The sequence below is a fragment of the Amphiprion ocellaris genome, chromosome 14, assembly GCF_022539595.1.
Source record: "Amphiprion ocellaris isolate individual 3 ecotype Okinawa chromosome 14, ASM2253959v1, whole genome shotgun sequence".
NCBI lineage: Eukaryota > Metazoa > Chordata > Actinopteri > Pomacentridae > Amphiprion > Amphiprion ocellaris.
The window spans coordinates 19,669,368-19,694,974 of record NC_072779.1 but is presented as its reverse complement, the minus strand read 5'-3'; the positions used below and the strand labels follow the sequence as shown (position 1 = coordinate 19,694,974).

The 25,607-nt window shown below is 40.7% G+C and overlaps 1 protein-coding gene, 1 long non-coding RNA gene and 1 other non-coding gene across 8 annotated transcripts in view; all 3 read right to left on the bottom strand.

Annotated features, from left to right (window-relative positions):
- Positions 1-330: 330 nt before the first annotated feature.
- LOC129350445 (uncharacterized) lies at positions 331-6,195 on the bottom strand. The gene is made up of 3 exons (XR_008603849.1): positions 6,039-6,195; positions 4,771-4,919; positions 331-3,462 (listed from the first exon to the last, which is right to left on the bottom strand). It is a non-coding gene; the product is annotated as an uncharacterized LOC129350445 (long non-coding RNA).
- Positions 6,196-7,918: 1,723 nt separating this feature from the next.
- The window catches only part of abr (ABR activator of RhoGEF and GTPase), a 169,369-nt gene continuing 151,680 nt past the window's right edge, over positions 7,919-25,607 (bottom strand). For all 6 annotated transcript variants that reach the window (XM_035951041.2, XM_023276341.3, XM_023276342.3 and 3 more), the window contains 7 exons: positions 16,161-16,220; positions 15,747-15,856; positions 15,436-15,575; positions 13,183-13,317; positions 12,904-13,009; positions 11,646-11,799; positions 7,919-9,458 (listed from right to left, as the gene is read on the bottom strand). In XM_035951041.2, the coding sequence (XP_035806934.1) occupies positions 9,369-9,458; positions 11,646-11,799; positions 12,904-13,009; positions 13,183-13,317; positions 15,436-15,575; positions 15,747-15,856; positions 16,161-16,220 (795 nt within the window). In that variant the 3' untranslated portion in view covers positions 7,919-9,368. The remainder of the gene's footprint in view (positions 9,459-11,645; positions 11,800-12,903; positions 13,010-13,182; positions 13,318-15,435; positions 15,576-15,746; positions 15,857-16,160; positions 16,221-25,607) is intronic.
- Positions 20,778-20,850, bottom strand: trnav-aac (transfer RNA valine (anticodon AAC)). The gene has a single exon. It is a non-coding gene; the product is annotated as a tRNA-Val (tRNA).

Genomic DNA, 25,607 nt, shown 5'->3' with positions numbered 1-25,607 from the left:
TTCTGATCTCCACAAACTTTACTGTTCAGTGAAGAGAATCAAAGTTTGTTGAGGATTTCTAAAAAAACCCACAGGTGAAGGTCTGAGAAGAACTCAGATGGATGGTCTAAATGTGAAATCAAGACTCATGGTCACAAGTTTTAAGCTTCTGTTAACCAGAAAGTTCAAACTAACAGAGAAGTACTGAGAAACTTTTAAGATTTCAGTCCTCAGACTGTCTAAAGGTTCAAACTAACAGAGAACTACTGAAGAACTTCTAGGTTTTCAGCCCTCAGGCTGTCTACAAGCTCAAACTCACAGAGAACTACTCAAGAACTTTTCAGATTTCAGTCCTCAGACTGTCTGAAGGTTCAAACTAACAGAGAACTACTCAGGAACTTAGAAGATATCAGTCCTTGGACTGTCTGAAAGTTCAATCTAACAGAGAACTACTGTGGGACTTAGAAAATTTCAGCCCTCAGACTGTGAAAGCTCAGGTCCTGAGGACTCGGGAGGTGTGGAGGCTTTGGAAAGTCTTGGAACTGAGGGTTCAACCCTCCAGCACAAAGGCTGAAGTCCAACCTCCTGAGAAAAACGGTCGAGTCAAGACTCGAGTTAAAAAAAAAAACTCGAAAACGACAAAAAATAGATGATAAATGCGCAAAAAAAAGAAGAATTAGTATCTGAGCGAATAGCTCAGGGGGATAAGAAGAGGACTACCAAGTGGAAGGTCGCAGGTTCAAGACCCACCACCGGCCTTTTCTTTGTTTGTCTTTGTCAGGATTTTGAGAAAATTTAAGAAGTGTCTGGTCTTGAACCAGCGACCTGCAGCTCCATAGGCAAATCCTTAACTCACTGAGCTACAGATCAGATAAAAAGAAATAATTTCGTCGTCCCTTTGACATCGTAGTTTCTGAAGTGACCACATGGGTGGAGCCAAGGCGGAGTCTGGGTGGAGTCAGGGCGGAGAGTAGGCGGGGAGGTGGGTGGCGGCCTCCCCCCTCTACTCCCCCACCTCCCCCCACCACCCACCACACCTTCCCCCGCCCGACGAGTTCTTCGAGTCTCCACGAGTTCTTCGAGTCTCCACGGGTTTTCCCGAGTTTCTGGAGTTTCCACCAGGTCTGAGGCAGAACAAGTTGTCATGAAGAGATGTTGAAGTCGGCCAGGATGGACTGACTTTTTACAGCGACTCGAAGGAAGATGACTAGAAGAGCAGGTCTTTAACCACCATCCATAAAATCCATGGAGTCGCTCCAGAGAAATGAAGGAAGGTCAACTTTTATCAACCTCCATCCATATGTTCAACTTGATATGTTTACTTTGACATTTTTAGCACCACAAACCTTTAGTATCACACTTTATTATCATTTATTAGGACTTTAATGGAATCCACCAGCAGATTTACTTTTTGTTGACAAACTTTTTCTTGTCGTCGTGGGACTGCAGTATTTAAAACTGTTCCTTCGATTTGACCTCATATTTATTAGTTTTAGTGGAGAAAGTTATTTTAGTTGTCGATTAGTCTCTTAAAAACCAAATAATAAATTGGATTAGTCAAGAGGTTTAAATTTCTTACTTTGTCTAAATATGACAAAAAATATATAAAAATAAAGTGTCTTGAGACAATTTGACCTGTAATTGGCGTTATATAAATAAAATTGAATTAAAATTGTATGTATCTTGTAATGTTGGAGTAATTCAGCCATATATGTTGGAAAACACATTTTCTTTGACCATTAATCTGTTGATTGTTTTCTCCACTAATTCATTTCTTGTTTTGGTTTATAAAATGTCAAACCCAAATATATTCAGTTTACAGTCATAAAAACCAAAAAGATTTACATTCATGATGCAGGAATCAGGCAGTTTTTCACTTTTTATCTTAGTTTAGTCAGAAAGATAGTTGATAATGTGTGAATTGTTGCAACTTGTGAGCCGTAAAAGGTTTTAATCTTTGGGGCCGAGTGTCAGAAAACATTTAGAAACCAACATCAACAAAACACTCAAAGATCTGAACATCGTTTGCATGACAACGTCAAATTAAAGGACATCTATTTCCAACATAAATGTGTGATATTCATCCTCTGGAGCTTTCTCGTCACATCATCTTCCACCTGGACTGGTTTGGTCAGGAGCATGTGCAACAAACATTTGAAAAACTGCACTTTAACATCAATGAATGACACTGAAGTTTAATCTCTACATAAATGAGACTGAGTCTGGATGTGCTGCTCTGTCATTAACTCCTAAGTTTAGGGAAAGTTCAAACAAAAGAGGACAGTTCAGATAAGACTTGAGAATGAGCTTATTTTGAACAAACATCTCAGACTTTCTGAGCTTCAGCACCTCTAGCAAGATATTTTAACAACAAGCAACTCAAGAGATCCAGAAGTTGGAGAGAGTTAGCTTTAGCTGAGCCAAAGAACATGTGGGACGCTAACCTAGCAAACATTTCAGACTTTTCTCTGTGAATTCTGAGAAATAATTTCCTATTTAATGACAGAGCTACACATCTTAACTCAGTCTCATTAAAACAGACTCTAATTCAGTGTCATCCATCCATATTAAAGTGCAGTTACCCAAAATGTTTGTTGCATGAGCTCCAACAAAACCTGTCCAGGTAGAAGGCCAGTTTGACAAACAGGAAGTGGAAGATTCCAAGCAGATTTATAGAAGGGGAACCGGACTGTACTAAGTGTGGTCGAGTATAGAGGGGTGTTTTGTGGGTTTTTAAGGCTGATAATGATTATTAGTGAAACATTTGGAGTAGATATTCATTTGCAGTAAATGAAAGTATTTAAAATCTTGGAGTTAAACTTAGAAGAACACAAACTCTAACGGGAAACTTTGTTGATACGTTTTTGTTTTGTTTACAGATGTTAAGTTAAAGGAGTTTTATTCGTGATGCATAACCAATCAAATCACTCCAGAAGACAGAGTGACCACAGGTAGATTAAGGTTCAGAGCCAAAGTAGCATCATTTTTAAATGTATTTATTACCGTAAATAAGTAAAAAATAAAATACTGATAATCAGTAAATCAGTCAGCCCACAATTACTACAATTCTACAATGTATGTCTCTTTCCTTTGACTTGTTATTTGTACAATATACGATGTATATGATGGCGTTTTTTCATACCAAAGGCTATACTAGGATGTTTTCTAAGAGACATACGATGCTACTCTGTTTGTTCTGGCCCTGGGCCACTGCACTCCTCCTCTGTTGTTTTCTGGATTGTACTCAGCTGCATGCCTTCGTCCACCCGGCCTCCGTTGACTCGTCCCGCCTGCCGTCTCTGGAGCTGAAGCTGGATTGGAACAGACCAAAGTACAGTCCAATCATGATGCCAGCTACCTCTCAAAAGGCTCCTTCATCTGGCAGGTGGCAGCACTTCTTCTGAGGGGAAGCTGAGCTGGCCCGGCAGAACTTTGGAGATGTGTTCCAGTGGTTGGTGGATGTGTGGGGAGATAGAGAGGGACCTTTGAATTGTTCAGAAAGGAAAACAGAGAACCCATTGGTAGTTTTACTTTAGGATGCTACTGCGGTGTGTTTTTGGACTTGAAGAGGTGAACAGGAAGAGTTTTTTTTTGTATTGATTATCTTTTACTTTGTTCCTGGTTGGAATGCCCATCAATGTCAACATGAAGTTCACTTTTAGTTCTGTTTATTTATTTTTATTTTACTAACACCCATTTGTTTTTAACCCCCTCACAAACTTCCTCTTTCAAATAAATACTCGTCTAACCCTCTGAAAACCAGCGTTTGGACTGTTTTGGTGTTGCTCCTCATCTACTTCAGACAGCTGGGACAAAGCAAAGTTCTGTGGACTAAAGGCAATACTATGACGTTTTTAGAGCGACGTGCTATACAATGACGTTTTTAGAAGTACATGCTATACTATGATGTTTTTTGGACGACATGCTATAAAATGACCTTTGTTGAGCGACATGCTATACTGTGACGTTTTTTGAGCCACATGCTATACTATGACTTTTTTCAGAGCGACATGCTATACTATAATGTTTTTAGAGCGACATGCTATACTATGACAATTTTAGAGCGACATGCTATACTATGACGTTTTTTGGACCAAAGGCTATACAATGACATTTTTAGAGCAACATGCTATACGATGATGTTTTTAAAGCGACATGCTATACTATGACGTTTTTAGAGCGACATGCTATACGATGACGTTTTTAGAGCGACATGCTATACTATGACAATTTTAGAGCGACATGCTATACTATGACGTTTGTTGGGCGACACTCTATACTATAGGTTTTCTTAAATTGACATACTACTATGAGGTTTTTTTTTGTTTAAATTTTTTTAGTTTTTTAGCAACATACAAGAATTTGAACAGTTTTAAAAATTACTATACTTTTACTTGTGCAATGAAATATTATTCTATAGCAGTTTTTAGACGACATATTATACTCTGATGTTTTCTTGAAAAACATACTATTTTGACAATATACTGCACTATGACATTTTTTGAACCACATATCATACATGACAATTTTAGGCAACATCCTATCATTTTGCACTTTTTGAACCACATAATAATCAGTTGGGTTTTTTTGCCAACATGCTATATTATGAACTACAGGCCATACTATGTTATTCTTGAAAAGTATACAATACATTTTGTGAACTACATCCTATACTGTGGCGTTATACACAGAGTGCTTTGGTTACATGTTGATTTATAATCTAGATTTTTTTCTGTTTTGTTTTTTGACAGGATTACCACAGACCTGACCGTGAACACCGTTGACACCCACCTGAGGGAGACGCTGCCTAAGATCTCAAGGCTGCTTGGTCGTTGTCTTTCTGGTCCTGCTCCAGAACGCCTTCATCAACTACGTCTTCTTTTGAAGAGGCCCTCAGATGCTGCCATCTCTGACCTTAAGGAGGAACTGCTACTTTCACTCTGTAACGAGACGGCGGTTATTTTAAAGACCCAGCTCCTGGCGGCTTTGAGTGAAAGTTTAACACCCATCAAAAGGGAACTACAGACAGTTAAATCTGAGCTGTCGGTCAGTATTTCAAACATCAAGTCTGACCCGGTTGCCCTAAAGCACGCTGTGGGTGAAACAGAAACTTCACTCTCCACATCACCGACGACATTGTCACACTCCAAAGCAGAGCACCTGTCTGCTGAACTTTTAAAAGTGGACTATAAAGGTGAAGAATGTGAACAGCAGCAGATTGTGAGCAGAGGAACATATGTGATCAGAAAGAAGTCATTTTCTTTTTTATTTTCTTTCTGGTTGACTTGATGCTGTCAGATGCAGATGTTGGACCTGATTCTGATCTTTCAGGATAAAAAGCTGCTTTTCCTTCACAGACTTTTCAGGAAATTATTCTCTCAGGTTTTCTCTGTTATTTATATTTTTATTATCTGTGATTATTTCATTATTTCTTTATTGTAAAATAAAATTTGAGGCATAAAGACTCATTTAGTTATTTTAATCCTGAAATCTTTGATGTAGCAGAACTAAACTTCCATTTTCCTTCTTGTACTTCTGATACTAGAACTAAACGTATCTTCAACACGGATCATTTGCTTTTAATGAATCAGCAGCAACATCACAACAACAAATGAGACAATTTTCAACAAATTAATGAAACTGATGTCATTTAAAACTATCAGAGTCTGTTTTAGTGTCAAATTAAAGCTGATTACTGACAACTAGAACATTAACGTTACTGTTTTAATCACATTTAAGTTTCCTGAACGTTACATTAATGTCAACCAGCCACAGATTTATGAACTTAATGAACCACATTACAGGAACACAACACACTTCAGCTGTTTACATGAAACTCAACACATTAGCTTGATGCTACGTTAGCTACGACTGAGCAGCTAGCTCGGTTAGCATCATTACAGCTAATATTTACTATGCTAACTTTCTTCTCTGGTCAACACACACTGAAACAAACTCCACCAACATCTGGAGTGCATGGCACGCATTACATCTGACACTAAAGCTGCATATAAAGTGCATTAAAAGCGGCACCGATACGAAAATAAACATTTACTTACCGAACTATCAGAGTCCTTTCAGTGTCTGCTGGTAGAATCAGCCGAACGTAGAAAACTGGTTAAAACAAGCCAACGGGCAGAAAAACTGTCTGTGGAAAATGTTCTGCTGCTGCACTGATAAATAAACCAACAGTTATTATGTCAGAATTAATCCAAACGAGGAGAGCAGAGTCTCTGCTGCCTCCTCCATAGGACCTGTCAATCACTCCAGACCAGACTGTCAATCAAGTAGTCCCGCCCCCTGGCTTCGCAAAACTTTAACGCTCTATAAAAAAAATTCAATATTGATTTATTTTAAGATCGGCCACCTGATCTCTCATTTTGACCATGAAAACTCACGAAAAAAAAAATGTATGTACAGTCTATGCACCGTACTCTGTTTGGCTCCACACTTGCTGATGACCACTTCCGGTCTCAGAAAATGAAAAAATGGACCTTTTTTCATTTCTGTCTCTTACTGATTTTACTTTCTTGTTATTCTAAATATAAAACGAAAATCAAAGCATTTTTTAAAAAATCGTATATCCCTTTTTGATCATGAAAAGGAAAAACGCCTTGTATTTCAATTTTAATTTTTGTATTTTAAAACGAACGGAAAATCCAGTTACCAGATCCGTACAAGGACCTTGTCAGGTGCTCATACCTGCCTTTCCTCCCACATTATCTGATGACGCCAAGACATGTGAAGGAGGATTTTTACTATTAGCTGCATGGATCTTGATGTTTTCAATCCCTGCAGTAAGAAGTGGGAGCTGCCGGTCAGCTGGAACTTCTCTGATCAGAGCTTCCACCAGTTTCAGGACTGATCGGAGTCGCTATCATCTAGACTCCAGAAAGGCCTGAACCAGTTTCCACTGGTCACAGAGAAGCTCAGGCGTGACAATAAAGTATGTATTTAAAATCAGGAGTTCAATGGAGGTCACCTTCAGCAGTTCTTAAAAATGACCACCAGGGGGAGCAACAGGCACAGATCTGAATTTCATATCTCCATCTGTGGCTCAGGATGAGGGGAATGACTGGTGGTCAATGATTTAGCTGAATCTTATGGAGAATGAAGGAGGTCACAGACTGACAGACCCAGAGGCTGAAATGTTACACTGTAAATGCATATTATCATCCTGTGCAGTTTACTGAAAGTGGATTAAGGGAGGGAGGGTCATTATTTTCACATGCTCACATTTAATCAGCACTCTCATATTAAATATGACAATGTTATGATGTACTTTTAATCATTATTAGTGATGGTATTCTGTTACAATTAAGTCCACACGTGCCACATTTGGAAGCTGTCACTTTTGTCTTTCTACCAGCCCTTTGAGATTTTTCAGCACAGGACTCCTTGTATTTTTTTGATGATACTTTGCTCTGTGGCAGCTGGCACTTGAAAATACTTGCATGACTTTCCAGCCTTTCACCATCTTGTCAGCAGCAGCTCTCACTGTGGTTTTAGGTGTGACTTGAAATCGACAAGTAACTGAATAAAGAACTACTATATCAGTTGTTCTCAGCTTATACTGTGTTAAAATGCTGTAACACATGGCAGAAATTATTAGGAATAATATGGAATGACATAAAAACTGCCTTTCCTTTAAAAAATGACTGTAATTTCAAGGATTGTGAACAGTTATGGACATGGCATTTTTAGTTAAACTGTAAATAAAACACCAAAGTAGTAAAAAATTCCTATCAACATCTCTAAAAAGTCCCATCTTTTGTTATTTATTTCAGGAAACCTACTGGTCAAATAAAAATTCCCTATAAATCAAAATGTGGCATGGCTGTGAACAAGTTGGAGCTTCACTGTACATGTTTGTTGTTTCCAAGGAGACAGTTTTATTAAAACAGCAGATCTTAAATCTGAAAGCAAAGACAGACACAAATTGAGAGTGTTTTGATAACTTTTATTTTACTAAAAAAAAGGGGGAAAAGTTCACATTGACATTTAGCCTCAATATTACAGTATATTGAAATTCTTCTCAAAGGAAGTAAAATACAACACTTTTTATTTTATTTTAATCTTATATTAAAAATATCAAATAGTACTCATCTAGCAGTGCTTACAGTATTTTAAGATATGTTGCAGGCTTGATAGCAGAAAGGTTGGCTTTGTACAGAGCAGAGATGGGTGTTGTTTTTTTGTTTTTTTGCCAGTTTTAGCGAGGCCCTTGCAGAGACGACCTACCTTTGTGTTACCCGGCCTGGTTTGATTGACAAGCTGAACATGCAATGAGGGCAACTACACAAATCATCCTACAGATTATACTGGTGCAGTAAGACACTTGGAACAGGCTTGCAATGCAACAACGAGAAAAAAAAAAGCTCAATGTTCCATTCATTGTGTTCCCCCCCCCAACAACCCTCATGTCACAGAGTGCCCGTTTACCTCTACAAAGTGATCTGAAATTAATTGGCAGACTTTCTGCTGATCTTTTCAGTACAGCTTACCAACCATGGACACGGTGAATAAGAAAATCAGACTAAAAATAACATCACTACCTGAATAAACTTCAAAAAACTGACTCCTTAGAGCATTTCTCTAGTTGCACAGAACTGTACAGGCACACATATTATATATATTTAAAATAAATAGGGCTAATTTGGCCAAGACTCAGTGGGGAGGGCAGGTCTCTCTTGTTTGTCAGCACAGAGAGACTGGATCCCAGCCATTTATTGGGTTCACGTTCTTAAAGTCCCTTAAGCACACTCACTCAGTCAAGTACATCCACAGTGTCACTCACACACCCCGGCCTCCTCCACCACATGCACAAAGCCAGAAAGACAGAAAAAGGAAACAAAACAGCTGCTGAACATTATTATAAAACATGTAAATGCCATTTTTCTGGAATGCCTCTGATCAGGGAACAAAAAGAAGCTGGAGTGTGAGTCGTTTCTGAGATCATTAAACCAGAAAGGACTCATTAGATGACACCACCACACACGCCTGGGCATGATCCTGTGCCACCGCACCAGCAGGGCGTGGCCTCTGGACCCCAGACTCCGCCTCCACGCTTCCCACTGTGGTCCCAGAACGCCTCGTCGGCTCGTCGGTGGGAGGCGGCTCTGCTTTCCTCACATTACAAACAGGACATGACACGTGACTATCGGACGACTGTTTCTCAGCCTCCCTACATGCTCGACTCCATCTCTTCATGGGACGGGGTGGGGGCTTTAGACAGGAGGGGTATGAGGGTGGGGGGCTGTACAGTCAAGATGAGCTGCCTGCTGGGGCGGGGGGGAGAGGTGAGGCAGGACTGCTGAGTGGCAGGGACCAATATTTGTATGGAGTCTCTCTCGCGTCTCCAGATGAAGCCCTGAGGGAGGTGGTGGGGATTAAACGTCAGTGGAGAAGTAGAGCGTGTTGCGCTTCAGTTCAGCAAAGGAGATGGGAGGATGCTGCAGGTAGTAGAGCAGCACCTGCACCTGAGAGGACAGACAACCAGGACGTCACATTAGAAATTCATATTATTCCCACCACAGCCAGCAGTTCTGATACTGCAATAATATTGACAGAGCAACATGAGTTAGTAATAAAGACCCCTACAGTGAAAGTTGAATCTTTTATCTTGTTAATGTGTCCATATGGTGGTTTTTATATGCTTGAGGACACATCATGAGTGAAACAAACACTTTATGCTGTGGCTGATCATTTCCACCTTAAAACTGCAGTGTATCGATGACTCAGAAACACAGATTCTGACCTCCAGGGGTTCATACGTAGCAAAAACAAAGAACCAATCGTTTCAAATTGCCTCTGTGTATCATTAGTCTTAGCACTGTGTAGCACAAAGCAGTTTTACAGTGTTGGAGCAGAGTCTTAGGTCAGCCAGTGTGGAGCTGTAGGTGTAGATAGAGGCGAGGATTTTCACAGAAAAAAATGAAAAGAGCCTTTAAAGTTAAACAGATAATATAATTTACAGCTAGTTGACATTTGCACTGACCTGCCACAACATTAAAACCACGTAGCTGCCCACTATAAGCACTTTCACAGGATGAGCGCTCTGACAGGTCAGCAGCTAAGCATCAAGCTGTGATGGACCGTGTGATCTGACAACTTTCTATCAGAGCTGCATTAAGGTTTTCAGGAGTTTGTGCTGCAGTAGCTCTAACATGCACGAGCTTTCGCTTACCACAATACAGCTTAGACGTCCATGACGCTGCTGCTTTGGAGATGATCTGATGATCTAACCAGCACAGTTCCATTGTTTTCAGTTTTAAACACATCTGCTCCAATAACTGACTGTTCTGTTGCTGCCTCATATAGCCCACTCAGTAACAAGATGATTTGTGTTATTCACTCACTTATCAGTGGTTTCATGTTGTGTCTGATCAGCGTATGAATGTTCACACTTTACTGGAACATAGTTTTACATCAAAAAGCCACTTAGACCTGATTCCTCATTACTTTGTAACTCCACGTCTCTTTTTCTTCCACACAAAATCCACCAGAGTGCAGATTAAAACTGAGACCATCTATTTTTGGGTGAACTTCAAATGATAATCATGGCTATTGTGGCAGATTTAATTAAAAACTAAATGTTAATATTTAAGCAGGTCTGGCTCATAAGCGGACGACTTTGGTGTTTGACTAATTCAGCATTTCGCTCTATTAAGTCTCTGTATTTTTCCTTTGTCCATTTCTGAGATGCTCCTGCTTTGCATCAACTTAAAAACACTTACACCTGACCTAAATGTACCACTAATGTGGTAAATGGACATTTGAATAAATATTCATTTAGTGTGTTGGATAAGTGCTGGATAGAAAATCACCTCTCAATTTCCTGCACTGTAACACTGGAAAATGAGCTTACTAAAAAAGGTGAATGTTCTCCTCACTCTACTCCTCATATTTCCTTTAATCCCCCCTTTTATCACTTTCATCAGAAAGAAGATGTGTGGAAAATTTAATTTGACTCACAGTTTGTGTAATGCTGCCAGCAGCTCACCAGAAAAGCTGCTTTCCAGAGAGAACTTTGTGAGTCAGAGGACTAAAATATGACTGCCTCATGGGTTTCTCTTCTAAAGACGAGGTCAACATTCAGGATAAGGCAGCGAAAGCATCTTCCTTTGAGGTTGAACATTTTGTATACTTAATGCAACAAACATTTATAACTGAAATAAGCCTGAATACAAACACTCAGATTCAGTTTAATGGACATATGGGACCTCCTGCATGCGCACGCTGCTCCTTTATGATGATTTACTCTGGATGTTGTTTATTCTGCCAAGAAAAAGACATTTGTGCACAGGAAACTCATCTCTCAGCAGAGATGAATGGATGGCCTGCAGCCTAAATACAGCTGGGAGAATAGACCACAGTGGCATGGGTCACTTGGCGACGTGGGAGTAAAATTCAACCGGAAAACGAGTTCAGCGACCGAAGAAACACGCACCGGTTCATTATTTACTGCACACTCACCAAACAAGTCCTGCTCAGTTATCTAAGAATGAAACTGTTCATTGAAAACCAAAGGTGTGGGAGGCACCAGAGAGTGAGGCAGTGGATGCATCAGACACACCAATGCTTTTTTTAAAAATGGCTAGATTCATGATTGAAACGGGCAAGAAAAACTGCGTCAGATCAAAACCAAAAGGTGACAATGTCTGTACCTGTGCCATGACGTCATGTGACCAGATGTCGGAGGCCGAGGTGATGTGCTGTCCCTTCGTGTTCTCTGACTCTGAGGGTCTGAGCAGAGTCGGGCCGAACACTGTGGCCAAGTTATGAAGGGACATCTTGTTGACGGGCTCCTTATCAGCCACCCTGCAGGAACAAACAGTAACAGGCCGGTCAGGAGAAGAGGACGGAGTTAATACATGGGAGAGACAACCAGGTGTGTCAAACGCTGTGACAACAATAAACAGTAGACAAACAACATGCAGATAACAATATAAATGTATGCGAAGGGAGAGGAATTCAGATCTGTTTATTTTAATAACGGAGAACAAATCTACAATATTAAAGACACATATGACAGGACATAAAAACAAAGATTCTTAAATACAGGTTCAAGTCTTTTTTAAATATGTACTGTGGGACTTTCAGGAAGAATTTTACCCAAATAAAAAGAGCTTTAGAATAATAGAGGCCAATAAAGGGAATAGAGACTAATAAATGCTGTAAATAAAGTTGCCCATCTGACTTACAAAATCTGCTGGTTGGATTGAAAGGCACAAAATGATATGACCTATCAGAGCTGGACAATGAAAGAAACATAAAGGTGTTCAATTTTCAACTTTCTGATGGTGTTGGAGTGTGTGACATGCAGTTCTGTCGGGAAAAACTACCAAAAATAAGTTTGAAATAGTGATCTAACATAGTAGATCAATGAAATAAAAGCAGCAGGGTGAAAAAATGGGAGCAAACTATCAGCAAGGAACTGGAAAATATATTCAGCCTCATCTTTATAAAGTTGATGTGCAAAGTAGTGTGAAAAATGCCTGGTTTGTTGAGACTGTAAAAATGTAAACAGGTCAAGTCAAACAGCTGATCTTTAGCATGTGGAGCCCACATTTTTTTCAGTATTGGGAACACCTGTGGGCACTTGGAAAAATTTTGTGTACTTTGATGTCAATTTAAAAAAAAATATATATATATAACCAAATAAATCTGACACACTTCTTTGGCTAGTTTATTATTCATTGTTATATTTTATTCTGCATAGAAGACATCTTTGAATTTTGCCTATTAGCCACAGTTGTGCTGTTTCCACAGAGGTACAGGACTTTAGATTGCAGTGAAAAACGAGCCCACAGTGAGTAAAAACCACCCAGAAACTGCAGCTGTGGTTGAGAGGGTTCTTTTTCCAGAGGAAGAGATTTTCAGTCTTTCTCCTATCATAGACTACATCTGAGGGGGTTTGTGTACCGTTTGAGGTGCTCCAGCAGAGTGAGAAAGGTCATGAGGTTGGGGTCGGGCAGCGAGCGCAGGAGGTGCATCATGCAGTTCTCCTTGGCCGCCGGGTCTGAGAGCGCTGCGAGGGAGAGGAAAAAGATGTCAGGTCCAATTAGGGTAAGACAGCTTTTCAACTTCAGCCCTCATCTTCTCCAGCTGGACAACTAGAACTCCCTTTGTAAAACCCAAAAACAGCCCACTGATGGCAAACACACACTTCCTGGGTTAAGAGAAAAGGCTGTAAGGTCACACCTATGCCCTCCATGAAGGCGGGGTAGAGGCGGTCGGTAAGCAGAGGCTCCGGCAGCTCCCTGAAGTACAGCTTCAGCGTTCCTGCGATGGCGTTGATGTCCATGTCACTCAGCATCACCAGGATATCTTTGGTATCTGCGGATCAGGACACACTGCATTATTGAAGTCTCACAATAACACAGCCGCTCTCCCCTCGCTGTCTCCAGGAATGATGTAATCTCTCTATGAGCCCACATCCAGACGGAGACAGACGCCTAATATCACACAGAGAAATCAAAGGTGATAGAGGCTCTGCTCGGTCGAATGTTGGTGCAGGAAAAGCAGCCGTCACTGACTCAGAGACACTCATATGTAAACAGAACCTGAACACTGTCCCTGACAGTCAGTTCCTCCAGGCCTCAGTTACTGAACTGCAGCAAAGTTATGAGGAACACAGTAGTAAATGTGAACATGTACTTTACTTTCTGAAGCTGATCAAAGCACACTGTGTCCTGTTGGTGTGGTATACGTGTTGGTAAGTACTGAAATGTTTCCATGGCATGCTGGGAACATTAAATGTTTCTGAATGTCATTTTTGGTTTATAATAGACAGGCTAATTTCAATTTCTTGTTTTGAATAGTTATTTTATTTTTTGCTGAATTTACTTTGGGCTGTACAGTGGTGTAGTGGTTAGCACTTTCGCCTTGCAGCTAGAAGATCCCCAGTTCACGTCCCGGCCTTCCTGGGATCTTTCTGCATGGAGTTTCCATGTTCTCCCTGTGTGGGTTTTCTCTGGGTTCTCTGGCTTCCTCCCACAATCCAAAAACATGCTGAGGTTAACTGGTAACTCTAAATTGTCTGTAGGTGTGAATGTGAGTGTGATTGTTTGTCTCTATATGCAGCCCTGTGATAGACTGGTGATCTGTCCAGGGTGTCCCCTGCCTTCACCCTAAGTCAGCTGGGATAGACTCCAGTTGCCCTGCAACCCTAATGAGGATTAAGCGGTGTATAGATCATGGATGGATTTACTTTGCACAATGTACATGTGAGCTGCTGTGAAGGGTATGGTACCAATGAGACCCTCCTACACTGTGGACATTTTACTCCAGAACTGTTTTTGTTTCTGGAAATTCTGCCTTCTTTCCCCAGTTTCTGGGTATTTTGACTGCAGTGTTTGTTATCAAGAATTGGAATACACCGAAATTAGCCAATTTTCGATGGCTACTGTTAAGTGATTTTGAAGCAGACTTTTGAAATGTTGCAAAAGGTGAAATAAAACAAGACAAAATGCAAGTTAGGCTTGTTTCCCTTTAGTGCTTTGGAGCAAATAAACTCAGCTGTGTCGTGTTGCCAGAAGGTGGCAGTATAGGTTATGATATACGTGCATGAAAATACTTGATGGAAACACTGGTATTGTTTCTATTATTTTTTTTAAGAGCAGCCTGTCTCCATCTGTTACAGATACTGTTATATGCTGATGGTTTTATTGTGATATATTTTATATTGCTGATTCACCTCATGGCTGTAAGTGTGATCGGTTACAGACTCTGTCTTCACTGCGGTAAAGTTTGATATTTACAGACATTTCAGTCAATAGATTGAAATGAATGAGAAAAGTGTTTTGTCATTCTAGCAGCAAACTATGTACTTGGAACAGTGTTGCAATGTTGGCACAGAAATGAGGAAAAAGTCTTCCCCAAATCATGTCACACAACTAGAAGTACTGTTGCTTGTGTATGTCTGTCTGGTAATGTGACTGGAAGCAGTTCAGATATGCACCATGGTACGGAAACGTTGCTAGGTCAGATCTAGTTAGACTGACTTTTATGAAAATGTGAGTGAGGTGCTCGCTCAGATATTAAGCTGACATTTTCAGATGCTGTCAGATTAAGAGAAAGAAGTGCATGTTTGAAGGTTTCCGACTGAGGAAAAGGTCAGGGACCTTTCAGGGTAATGAGAGGATTCACATTTAGATATAATTAGATTAAGATTTAGTGCTCTTGTCTTTCTGAAACAGGTGGTAACATGCGCTACAGCTGTCACCATCTGGCTCACTATACTCTGTATCACATTAAAACACCATCCATTCTTTGTTTTTACCCTCCAACACATTTTTAGGCACAGAAATTCTCCCTGCTTTACATCCTGTACCTGCTTTGTGATTTATCTTTGTGGCAGTGATGAAAAACATTAAACTGCACATTTGATCTGCTGTGAAGATGATGGGAGGACCCAAAGATGAAAATACACAAAGACAGTGACCGGAGTCTTACTGGTGTCGAATGCTAATTTGAGGGCCTGGATATCCGTGGCCACCCCTGAGATCCTGTAGATTCCCACTTCGTCGATGCCCCTCTTCTCCACTTCCTCAATGCACTGACGGACAATGTAAGGCACCTTGGAGCGTTCACGCCTGTCGACACAAACACGAGTTACTTCTCTGATGATGGGAGTGAAGTTATACAGACTCATCAGCACTTCCGCTCCCTGAACTCATGAAGGTATCAGAGGGATTTTGTTTGCTACCTCAACTATAAAGCAATGAATGTGACCCTGTTGGTCTCAACAACAGGAAAATACTCACTTTGTAACCACATTGATTTTGACTCCAAACACCCCACTCTGTTTTTTGGACGGCGTTCTCTTCAAGCTGAGGTCACGACTTGTAAACTTCATGGAAAACTCCACTTTGATCTGGTCATGAACAAACAACACAGCTGAAGTCTCTGGGACCCTCATAAACCACCTTTTTTTCTGATTATTTATAGTCATTCAGAGGCTTTGACATTGGAATTTTAAGACTGAGCCACCAATACAATCACAATATTCAACATCTTCAAGCAAATCATATCATTTCTTTAGTGTCATTAAGATTCTTTGACTAAAAATAGTGTGGCCAGCATTACATCTCCTTTGCCAAACTTCCACATTTCTGCATTTACAGCATATGTGCCTTAATCCGAGCTAAAAGTCCTTCAGATTTGAAATCGTGCCTCACCCCGTTCATCTCTATGACGTCCATGTGCCAGTTCTTGGACTGCACCGTCTGAGGATCCAGCTGAAAGACACAACATAGACAGAAACACACTGGTCACGATACGTTTTGGACCAAATAAGGGGGCAAGATTAAATTCATACAGGGATTTTCCCACAGGAGTACACCGCTTAATCACATCATAAGATAGCGGTCACATTTCTGCATGATTGCATTATGGGAAACAACAGTAGAGCGTTAGGAACTGTACATTTCACAGCAGCGTTTTGAGGTCACAAGACTTGTGCCGTCAAAAGGAGATTTTTAGTGAAATTCTTTTCTGCCATAAATCCTCAGGAATGTTTGTGTGTTTGTCTACATTTCCACAAAAACAGCAATCTCCAATGTGAAATTACACAAATAAAAATAGACAACTGGTGAAATGAAAAGTGAAGCTAATCCTTGTGAGGACAGAATAGCAGCAGTGTGGGTGTGAGAGAGAGAAGAAATGTTGATAGCTCAGATTTCCCTCCTCAAATTTCACTTCAGAGGAGTGACAGTGATATAGTAAAGAAGGCACGCAGTAAGACTAATTCAAGTGTTATCTAGGACTGTAGTTTTAAGGAAATTATGTTTTGGATTAAAGGGAAATCTTTGATTTTTATAAGAAATTATCCTTTTTTTGACACACCTCTCAAAAAATGCAGGTGAAATCAATCCCTCCTCATGTTGGAATGAAGAGACACAGATTTAAACACATGCTGCCTCATTAGATTACTTCTGGTCATGTAGGAAGAAACAAAACATGCTGTTCCCGCCCGGTTTCAAACCGAGGACCTTTCGCGTGTTAGGCTAACGTGATAACCACTACACTACATTAACTGGCTGGAGGCCTCAGCTGACCTTCAGATTCTGTGAACCTACGTCTGCACTGCAAACATTCTTACCAAGTCTATTTGTCTTATGTTTAGTCAAAATGTCTCATCCCACTTGATTTGAAATAAATTCACTTAACAGGTGACATTTCAGAAAGATGGAGAGATTTGTTTTAAGACAATGCATCTAAAATATTTTAAGTCAAACAATCTTGAAATTAGCTTGTTTTGAGTTGTATTTTACAAGAAAACTCAAAAATAAGTTTAATACATCTCAAATTAGGAGGTTACATGAAAGCAAAAGCTATTTTTGAGTGAAAAACTGTTATTTTCTTTATCATATCTGGCTTATTTTAAGACATCTATGCTTGACAATCCTGGAAAAAATAGCTTAAAATAAGTTTTCCCAGCTAATTTTAAGATCTCAATATTCTAAATGTCATCATATTTCAAGACATCTTACCAAGCCATTTTTAGCTTGTTCTGTTGGCAGATTTTTTTCACTTATTTCAAGGTAAAAGTTCCTTGAAATATGTTTTTTTGTCTTGTTTTGAGAGGGGCATTTTTTCCAGTGTGCAACGGACCAAGTTTCAAGGTGAGCTCTTTGAAACTTGGGATTCACCATCTTCCAGAGTTCCCCTCTGAGCTGCTCCATTTTTCTAACAAGACTGGAGTCTAGAAGTCAGTGTGGCCTGACTAAATCTGCTTTACAACAACACAGTCACCAAGTCTACTTTGGGGAAGATTGATGCTACTTCTGTTCCCCACATTGCCCCCTGCATTCTCTCGGGGGTCCATCGAGGGCTCCAGATTGGCTCCGACACTTGGCCTACTTCACTGCACACATTCTCTAAGTCTGGATCACGCATCCCATGATGCCCTCTAGGCATCATAGATGGCAGCTTGTGGCTGTTTTAAGTCCCGGTGTGTGAGGCCACAGCAGCTAATGTCTTTTTTATAGGCTGTTTCAGCGTCTGTCTGCGCTGCACAGTTCTATCATTACAACGCAGCGCAGCGATGTGCTCAACTTAGAGAACAATAATGTTTGTTGGGTGAGCACAAGGGTAGCACACTTCTCTTATTGTCAGCATTAGGCTGGAACCATTAAAAGTGCTCAATGAGTGTATTTCATTACCTCGTAAAAAGGCCATTTGGCACCGGTTTCACGCATTCCTATTATCGTTAAAGCCTGTTTTCCCAGCAGGGTTTGGGTTTGAGACGAGGGACAGGTAATCACCGCAATTGGGTCTTTATACAGCTACTGCCAGAGGAACTGGGCAAACATCCAGGACTCACCGATTCCAGCAGCCCCTGAAGTAGCCTCACTGAGAAAAAACGACGACAAAAAAATATTCCTCCCACATATTTCCTCCCTGTTACTCTGCTAATTTCTAAAAAACCTGATTAAAAATGAATGCAGTCAAATAGGGTTGTAAAAACAGAGAGGATCCATTACAGGCAGCGGCTACACTCAGTGACCCTTCTCAGACCTGAATCCTCAACTGGGCTCCCTTTTATTAAGAAGGAACTTGGCCCATTGCCCCTCTTTCCCCTTTTGCTGCCCTCGAAAATGAGTTACTTTGGCTCTGGAGGCCGGCATGAAGCTGCTCGACTTCATTTATACTAAATACTACAGTCAGAATGAGGTAGAAAGTTTGCATGACAAGAAACAGCTTCAGTGGAAATGAGTTGTGACTTGCTAGAGGAAGTGTCCAGTCAGCTGGTGGAACAGTGAGGCTTGAGGATTTCAGGTTTTATGCTGAGTGACGGCTGAGTTGGGGAACCGGCAGACCCTCTCCAGCATCAACTCCTGACAGTATGGAGGAACTGTGGGAGATTCCCTTTGACATGGAGGATGAGGAGGCCGGACATGAAGAAGACAATGATGAAGTGGCAGGTTGGAGGAAGAACAGGAGCCTGACTGAAGCGAGAGTGATGCAGACCATGAACAAGTAGGATTCAGAGGAGAACAGGTTTAACTTAAGTCAGCATGCGGGTTTTTGAGAGCAACAAGTTGGCATCCAGGCCTAGTAAGTATAAATAAAAAGATAATAGAACATGTGCTTTAATCAAAACCGCACTGACACAACGGAATTATCTTTGTTTTTAAAGGAAAATAAGATTTACTGCAAAAAAATACCTTCTACAGCCTCACTTGTGGCTGATTTACTGTATATTAAGGCCTTTTAACAAAACTTCATTCCCCTTTCATCTCAGTCCAGAACAACAAAATATTTAAATGACCAATTTCCTTCCTGCTTGTGGGGGATTTTGAAGCACACAAGCTTCTACTACATATGTGCACATTCAAGCACATGTCAAGGAAGAGATAAAAGTCACAAGCTATCTTTATTTTATGAGACATCCTCGGGCTTATATGGTTCTGATTAGGATCGCATCACTTTAGAGTCAAAGCTCTCTTTGTGGGATCATGAAACATATAAAAGATATACAACTAAGATGCCAGAACGTCCCGCAGCCTGAAGCGCAGCACAGAAATACTTCAAATCTTGCCGACAGTTGTGTACGCTGATTTGTACGCATTCCAGTCGGAGCACACACACACACACACACACACACACACACACACACACACGCTTGTTTCCTTTTATAGAACACAATATGTACTGTAGTGTGTTGTTTTGTATTATACAAGCTCATTGTTCTGTAAGTGTGTGTGCTCCACATTTGAGGCTCAGCTGGTAGCCCACTTTTTCCCAATAAGCCCAACCTCTACATGCACACCTACACTTATCTTCACCTATGCGTCTGAAATAAGCACAACAGGAAGCATGTGGCTGCCATGTTATAAATTCCAGGCAGAAATATCAGGACCAAGAGTCATGACTTCAGAGGAAAATTCACACAGCAGTGAGTCAGGATGTACATACAGCGTGTACACTGAGTGATCTACAGGGACAGAACACAGCTGATGAGATAAGTCATGCTGTTTTGCTACCACATGGTTTCTTTCATATCGACTGTGCAGGGGAACAAGCAGTCGGTTCACGTTTCATTTCTTTGCAACAAAAGAGTGAAACAGTGATTTGGCAGAGAATTAAACTGCCCTTAAGAGTCTCTACACCTGTGTTTGCCTTGAAAATGCAAGACATAAACAAATCACTTTAAAAGAACTAAGGCTTTATCTGATATAATTAATACATATATGGATTATGGTTATCAGGACAAACTGTGCCTTTTTTATTCTGTAAAACCTATAAGAGTACATTTCTCCTTTACATCGATACACTTACACAACCAGTTAAAAGTTTAGACACACCTTCTCATTCAGTGCTTTTTATTTAATTATTTTATGCATTGTAGATTAATACTGAAGACACTGAAACTATAATACACATGGAATTATGTTGTAAACAAAAAAGTGGTCATCTTCGGTATTGACAATGTAGAAAATAATACAAATAAATAAAAAGCATTGAATGAGAAGGTGTGTCCAAACTTTTGACTGTTAGTGTCTGTCTAGAATAAATATGGTTGTACAGCACCACACACACAACACTCACAGTCAGCTGTACACTCATTTCAGTGTTAGCCTTGTATGTATTTATGCAGGCCTTTATGTCCAACCTCTGTGTCCTGCTATGTCCTTTTGTTTTACTTGTCCTGTCCTGATAAGGTCTGTCCTAATAAACCATTAAAATCCTTGCATACATCAAAATACATCATTTCTCAAACAGCACACAATATATAGTGTTATTAAAACAGGTTCTTCTGGGTTTAAATCAGAGATTTAAAACCAAACGGCTGTTCCCGCCCGGTTTCGAACCGAGGACCTTTCGCGTGTTAGGCGAACGTGATAACCACTACACTACGGGAACTGGCTGAAGCCCTGCCCCCCCCGCTCTGCAAACATAATCCTGACCTCCTTTACTGGCAAGTGACATGTAAGCACCATTAGTGCAGCAGATATCAGACTGACAGCAACAACCGGACAACACATTCAGAGGTCTGCACCCCTCTGGAGCTGTTTACGTTTCCTGCACAACACACAGGACATGTGCTTCAGCGCATGCAGCGACACTGCAGGAGAATAACATTTCAAGGTGTCTGTCTAGATATCAGTCATTCATATAATAGAAATACTAAGTACTTTGGTAGAAGGTAACAGGACCTCCTTCTGGTTCTTGATGATGCTTCATCTTTCATTCTTCAGTTCTAAATGATTGCTGAGGAGTCCCCGGTATACATGATATATGATTTGTTGGAGTACAAGCACGAGTGGTCTTACCAGAGCCATGCATAAGGTCCAATATGAACATGTTTTGACCGGGAGGCCCTCTGTGGCACGATGACCCATCAGAATACTATACAAGAAAGCATTCTTTGCTGATATGCAAGCCATCCAAGTGACACATGCACATCTGTAATATGTGAAAACAAGTGTTTTGACAAGTTATTGCCAAAGCGGTTCACATAGGATGGTTTACAAGACTATAATTTTCAGATATGAGAAAAATCCTCCACGTAGATGTTCTCGTCTGCACATCTATCATGTATTGCTCAGGTTTTAATAACTGAGTTGCAGCAAACGTGGGTTTGGACACTTTTTCTGTTCTACACAAATATGAATATAAATTTCTTTAAAAGCAAATGCTAATTTATGTAGATCTAAGAGAAAAAACCTTCACAAGTGCTCTGAAGTAGTAGAAGACATTGTACCAAACAATCAGTTACCAACATGATGTGTAGAGCCTTAATAAAATCCCAACACACTTAATTAGCCTTTTGTTGCTGTGCTGTGAGAGTTAATGCATACAGACGACAACATTCCAGAAAGCACAACTTGATCTTTTGATATGCTAAATTAATGAATTGCTGTTTAATTTGTCCTTTGTGCTTCATCACAGTTTTGCACTGCTGCTTTCTGGCTGATTAAATATTCATTCAGCTTCAGAAAGCTTTTTATTAGTCCTTTAATTAGAACGTAGCTCAAACTGCACGGCTCCTTGCTTTTAGCAGGATTACAGGAAGTGTTTGTGCACTGATTGAGTCTTCGTTTTATTCCCAGCGAAAACACATCATACTGCAGTATATTTGCTTCTCAGAAAACAAGCCTCATGACTATTTTTAGACTCCTGAACCACATAAGCATATTGTAAATATGTTCATCAGCAGAGTCTCTTTACTCGACAGCTGATCTTGTCACATGGCCCCGGGAGGTTTTTGACTCAGTTGCCATGTTGCCTTCTTCCCTCACTTCCCAGTTTGAGCCAATCGGTGGGGATTTTCAGCCGGCTGAGAGTTGTGATTTGCAGAGTAGTTACATGTACGCTGGCAATGTGTGCTTCTCTTGTAGCTCCTGTAAACAGCAGCACACAGACGGATACTACACTTATGCAACATGACCCTGCCTGCAGCCTGAATGAGTAAGAGCGCTGATGCACACAGAATTATGATTTATCCTATACAGAAGAGCAGAAAAACACTGAAATGTTTCTTAATGTTCCAAAATTGAGTTGAACACAAGCACTTCCATAATTTGATAGTGCTTTTATGTTTTTTTTCCCTTTAAAACACTCTTATCTCATATGACCTCATCATGTTGCTGCTGTTGCATTTACAGTGGATGGGTTAACTCTTCTGCAAAGACAAAAAGCATGAAACATGACTGCCGGAACATTTTCTGCTGCTTCCCTGGATGTTACTGATAAATGTCTCCTCCAATTTCAGCTGCTGAACTCTTACATAAAACCCACATGAGGAGGACACAGAGACAAACACTGCTTTCCATTGTCACACAGACTAACCACCAAATGTCTGATTTAATCTAACGCAGCAGTGACGAACCTCACATGTGCTATCAAGAGGCAGAGATCTGAGGGACATTTTTGTCTTATGATAAACCCTCATGTTTCTTTTGGACTTGCACTGATGTCTTCACTCGCTGTTGGTCTTCTGGGGACGTTGCGTAGTTTGTGGGTTAGCTCATTGCCTCACCATTCAGGTCATTTGTGATCTTTACCACTAACAGCATGTACCATTTGTAAGCCATGAGATCACCTCCTCATATGTTTACTCAGCGGAGTCGAAAAAGTAACTTTCACTGCTGAGGAAGATGTATGATGTGTTGGTTCTGAAGCATGATCACAGCCGACTTACTTCAGTTCTGATGTAACATTCACCAGGTTTTTTTGGTGAGTTTTGATTACTCAGTTGGAGCACATAAAGAAAAAAAACTTAATACCTCTCTGGTTTCATCATTTTAGTCCAAACAAACTCAATAAACTCATTGTCCTTGACTATTTCAGATGAATGTAGCAAATTCTTTGCATTCATGTTGCAACCTTGAGTCACTCTCTTTATGTAGAACCAGCTTTAACAGCTTTCCAGTCTGACCTAAACCCTGAAAGCTGTTAGAGCATAAGATGAAACCCACATCATCTAATTCTCACTGTTTAATTACATGATTAATGCCATATTGGCACCCTACAGAGATTAAAGCCAGCCTGCATATGGCCGAAAGCAAGGGGGTCACGGCAGGTATCAGCCCGAGAATGCTTTGCTGACCTGCCGCTCCCTCCTGGAGCTCATTAACCAATCACAAACCCTGCACACGTGGGATGGATTGGGGCCAATAAAGGGCTATGCCCTCTGGTGGGGACAGACGGAGATTTATGTGGCCTATATAAAAAGGCCATTAGGGGACTAGCTGGCATTTTAGGCAGGCAGGAGGGATGAAACCCTAATATCTCATCTGCACTAATCAACATACTCAAATGGAAGAGTATAATTTCGTATGTGGGCTAAATTGCAGCGGGGGCGGGAGGTGGGATGAGCGAGGTGGAAGGCGGATGATAATGTTTGGATCTGATTCTCTTCCAGGGCTAAGCCAGCACGACAGCTCCATTGTTCTCCCAGCTAAGCTGCCTGAAAGTCCACAAAGAAAATAAAACCAAACCTGCCCAGAAAACAGGTCATCGAACGCATGCACCAAAAAAACAAAAGACAGCTCCAAAACCAGTAACAGCTTTATCATCATTTGTTCTTTTGCCGCGACACATTAGATACATTATGTCTAGTTCTAGTCCAATTAGTGTTCGCAGCCAGCCTCCTGTCTCATCACACTGTGTCTTAATTAGGTGCTGCTTTAGGCTGAGGGGGAGAGGACAATTCCCTGGTGTACTTCCATACCCTCACGCATCCTTTAACATCTCGCATTCCTCTAAACACCCTGTAAATAACATGATGCATGCCACAGATGCACACAAACAGGAAAAGAAACAAGCCCTGAAGTCTGCTCTCCCTGCCCCCTTCAATACTATTAGAAGTCACTGTTTCTCATAATAAGCATCTGGATGTTTTAGAAAGCTATATTTCACAATTTTAACACTTTTTTTTGGATCAATTTAAAAAGCAAAACAATGCTGGCAAAAATGTAGTTCCACTTGAACATAGCTGATTATGGCTCTAAAATCACCAAACGAAGATAAAACCCTGTCCTATCTTGACATAAAAACAGAACAAAAACCCCTGCTGTGTTACCATTTCGGAGAATGATAGTAAATAACTCGACATTACGGCGTGTCCATCATCAAACAGCAGCCACCACCATGCAGAGCCAGACATGCAGGACGAAGGGAAAGAAAGAGTGTATTGTAGAAGAGTTGATAAGATCAAAAAGCAGCCAAGCACAGAAAAAGTGCAACACAAGTTTACTCATAAAACCTGGAATTCAAAGCCTCATTCAGAATGAATGAATGGGTGAATGGGACTTCACAGAGCTGCTGGCTGAACAAGGATTTCTGCACACTGAGAGCTGAGAGGCAGGATCACAAGCAGCTAACTGTGAAGTGGACGAACTTGGACAGTGATAAAATACAGAAACCCTGTTCTTTGACATTAACACAAGAAGATGTGTTTGCAAAGAGGAGAGGGATCAATCAATACAGGACCTAGGGGTCAATTCAGTAAAGTCTGGGCTTAGTCTGTAATCCCCGTTTTATTCTGCTCACTATAAGCAGTGGTCAGCTTTCTTCCAGTTTCTGTTGAATAATGGAAAGCACCGAAGCTAAGGTCAAGCCACCTATCAACCTAGATTCTTTGTCCTGAACCGTTTTATTATGCACACAAATTATAGCTCAAAATGCTGGCGATGCACTCATGATGAAGATGAGGAGGGCTGCTGAATAAACATGTGCAAACACCCTCCACAACATGCAGGCTTTATATCTCTGTTAGTCATAGTTTTAGCTGTGTGTGCAGAGCTATGCATAGAATCTGAGCTGGCTCACGTGTTTCCTTGCTATCTTCATATACAAAAAGCATCTGGAGAAGAAGAAGGAGCCCCTTTCCTGCTCCAACCACTGACTCACAATCCAGAAGCTGCATTTAAAACGCCACACCAGCCCTGTGTGAGTGTGTCTGCACCCATCTCTGGGTAACAACACAAGGGTCATTCAGTCCAACCAGAACGTTTTCACCAGATGACAATAATTGCCCTTTCAGAATGAACCTCAGTCCTATAGTAGCACATACAGGGATCCTTACATTTTCCATCTAATTTTGGTCTAAAAGTCAAGTGAATTAGGAGAAACACACACATCTCTCTAACCCTCATCTTACAGCTTACCCAACC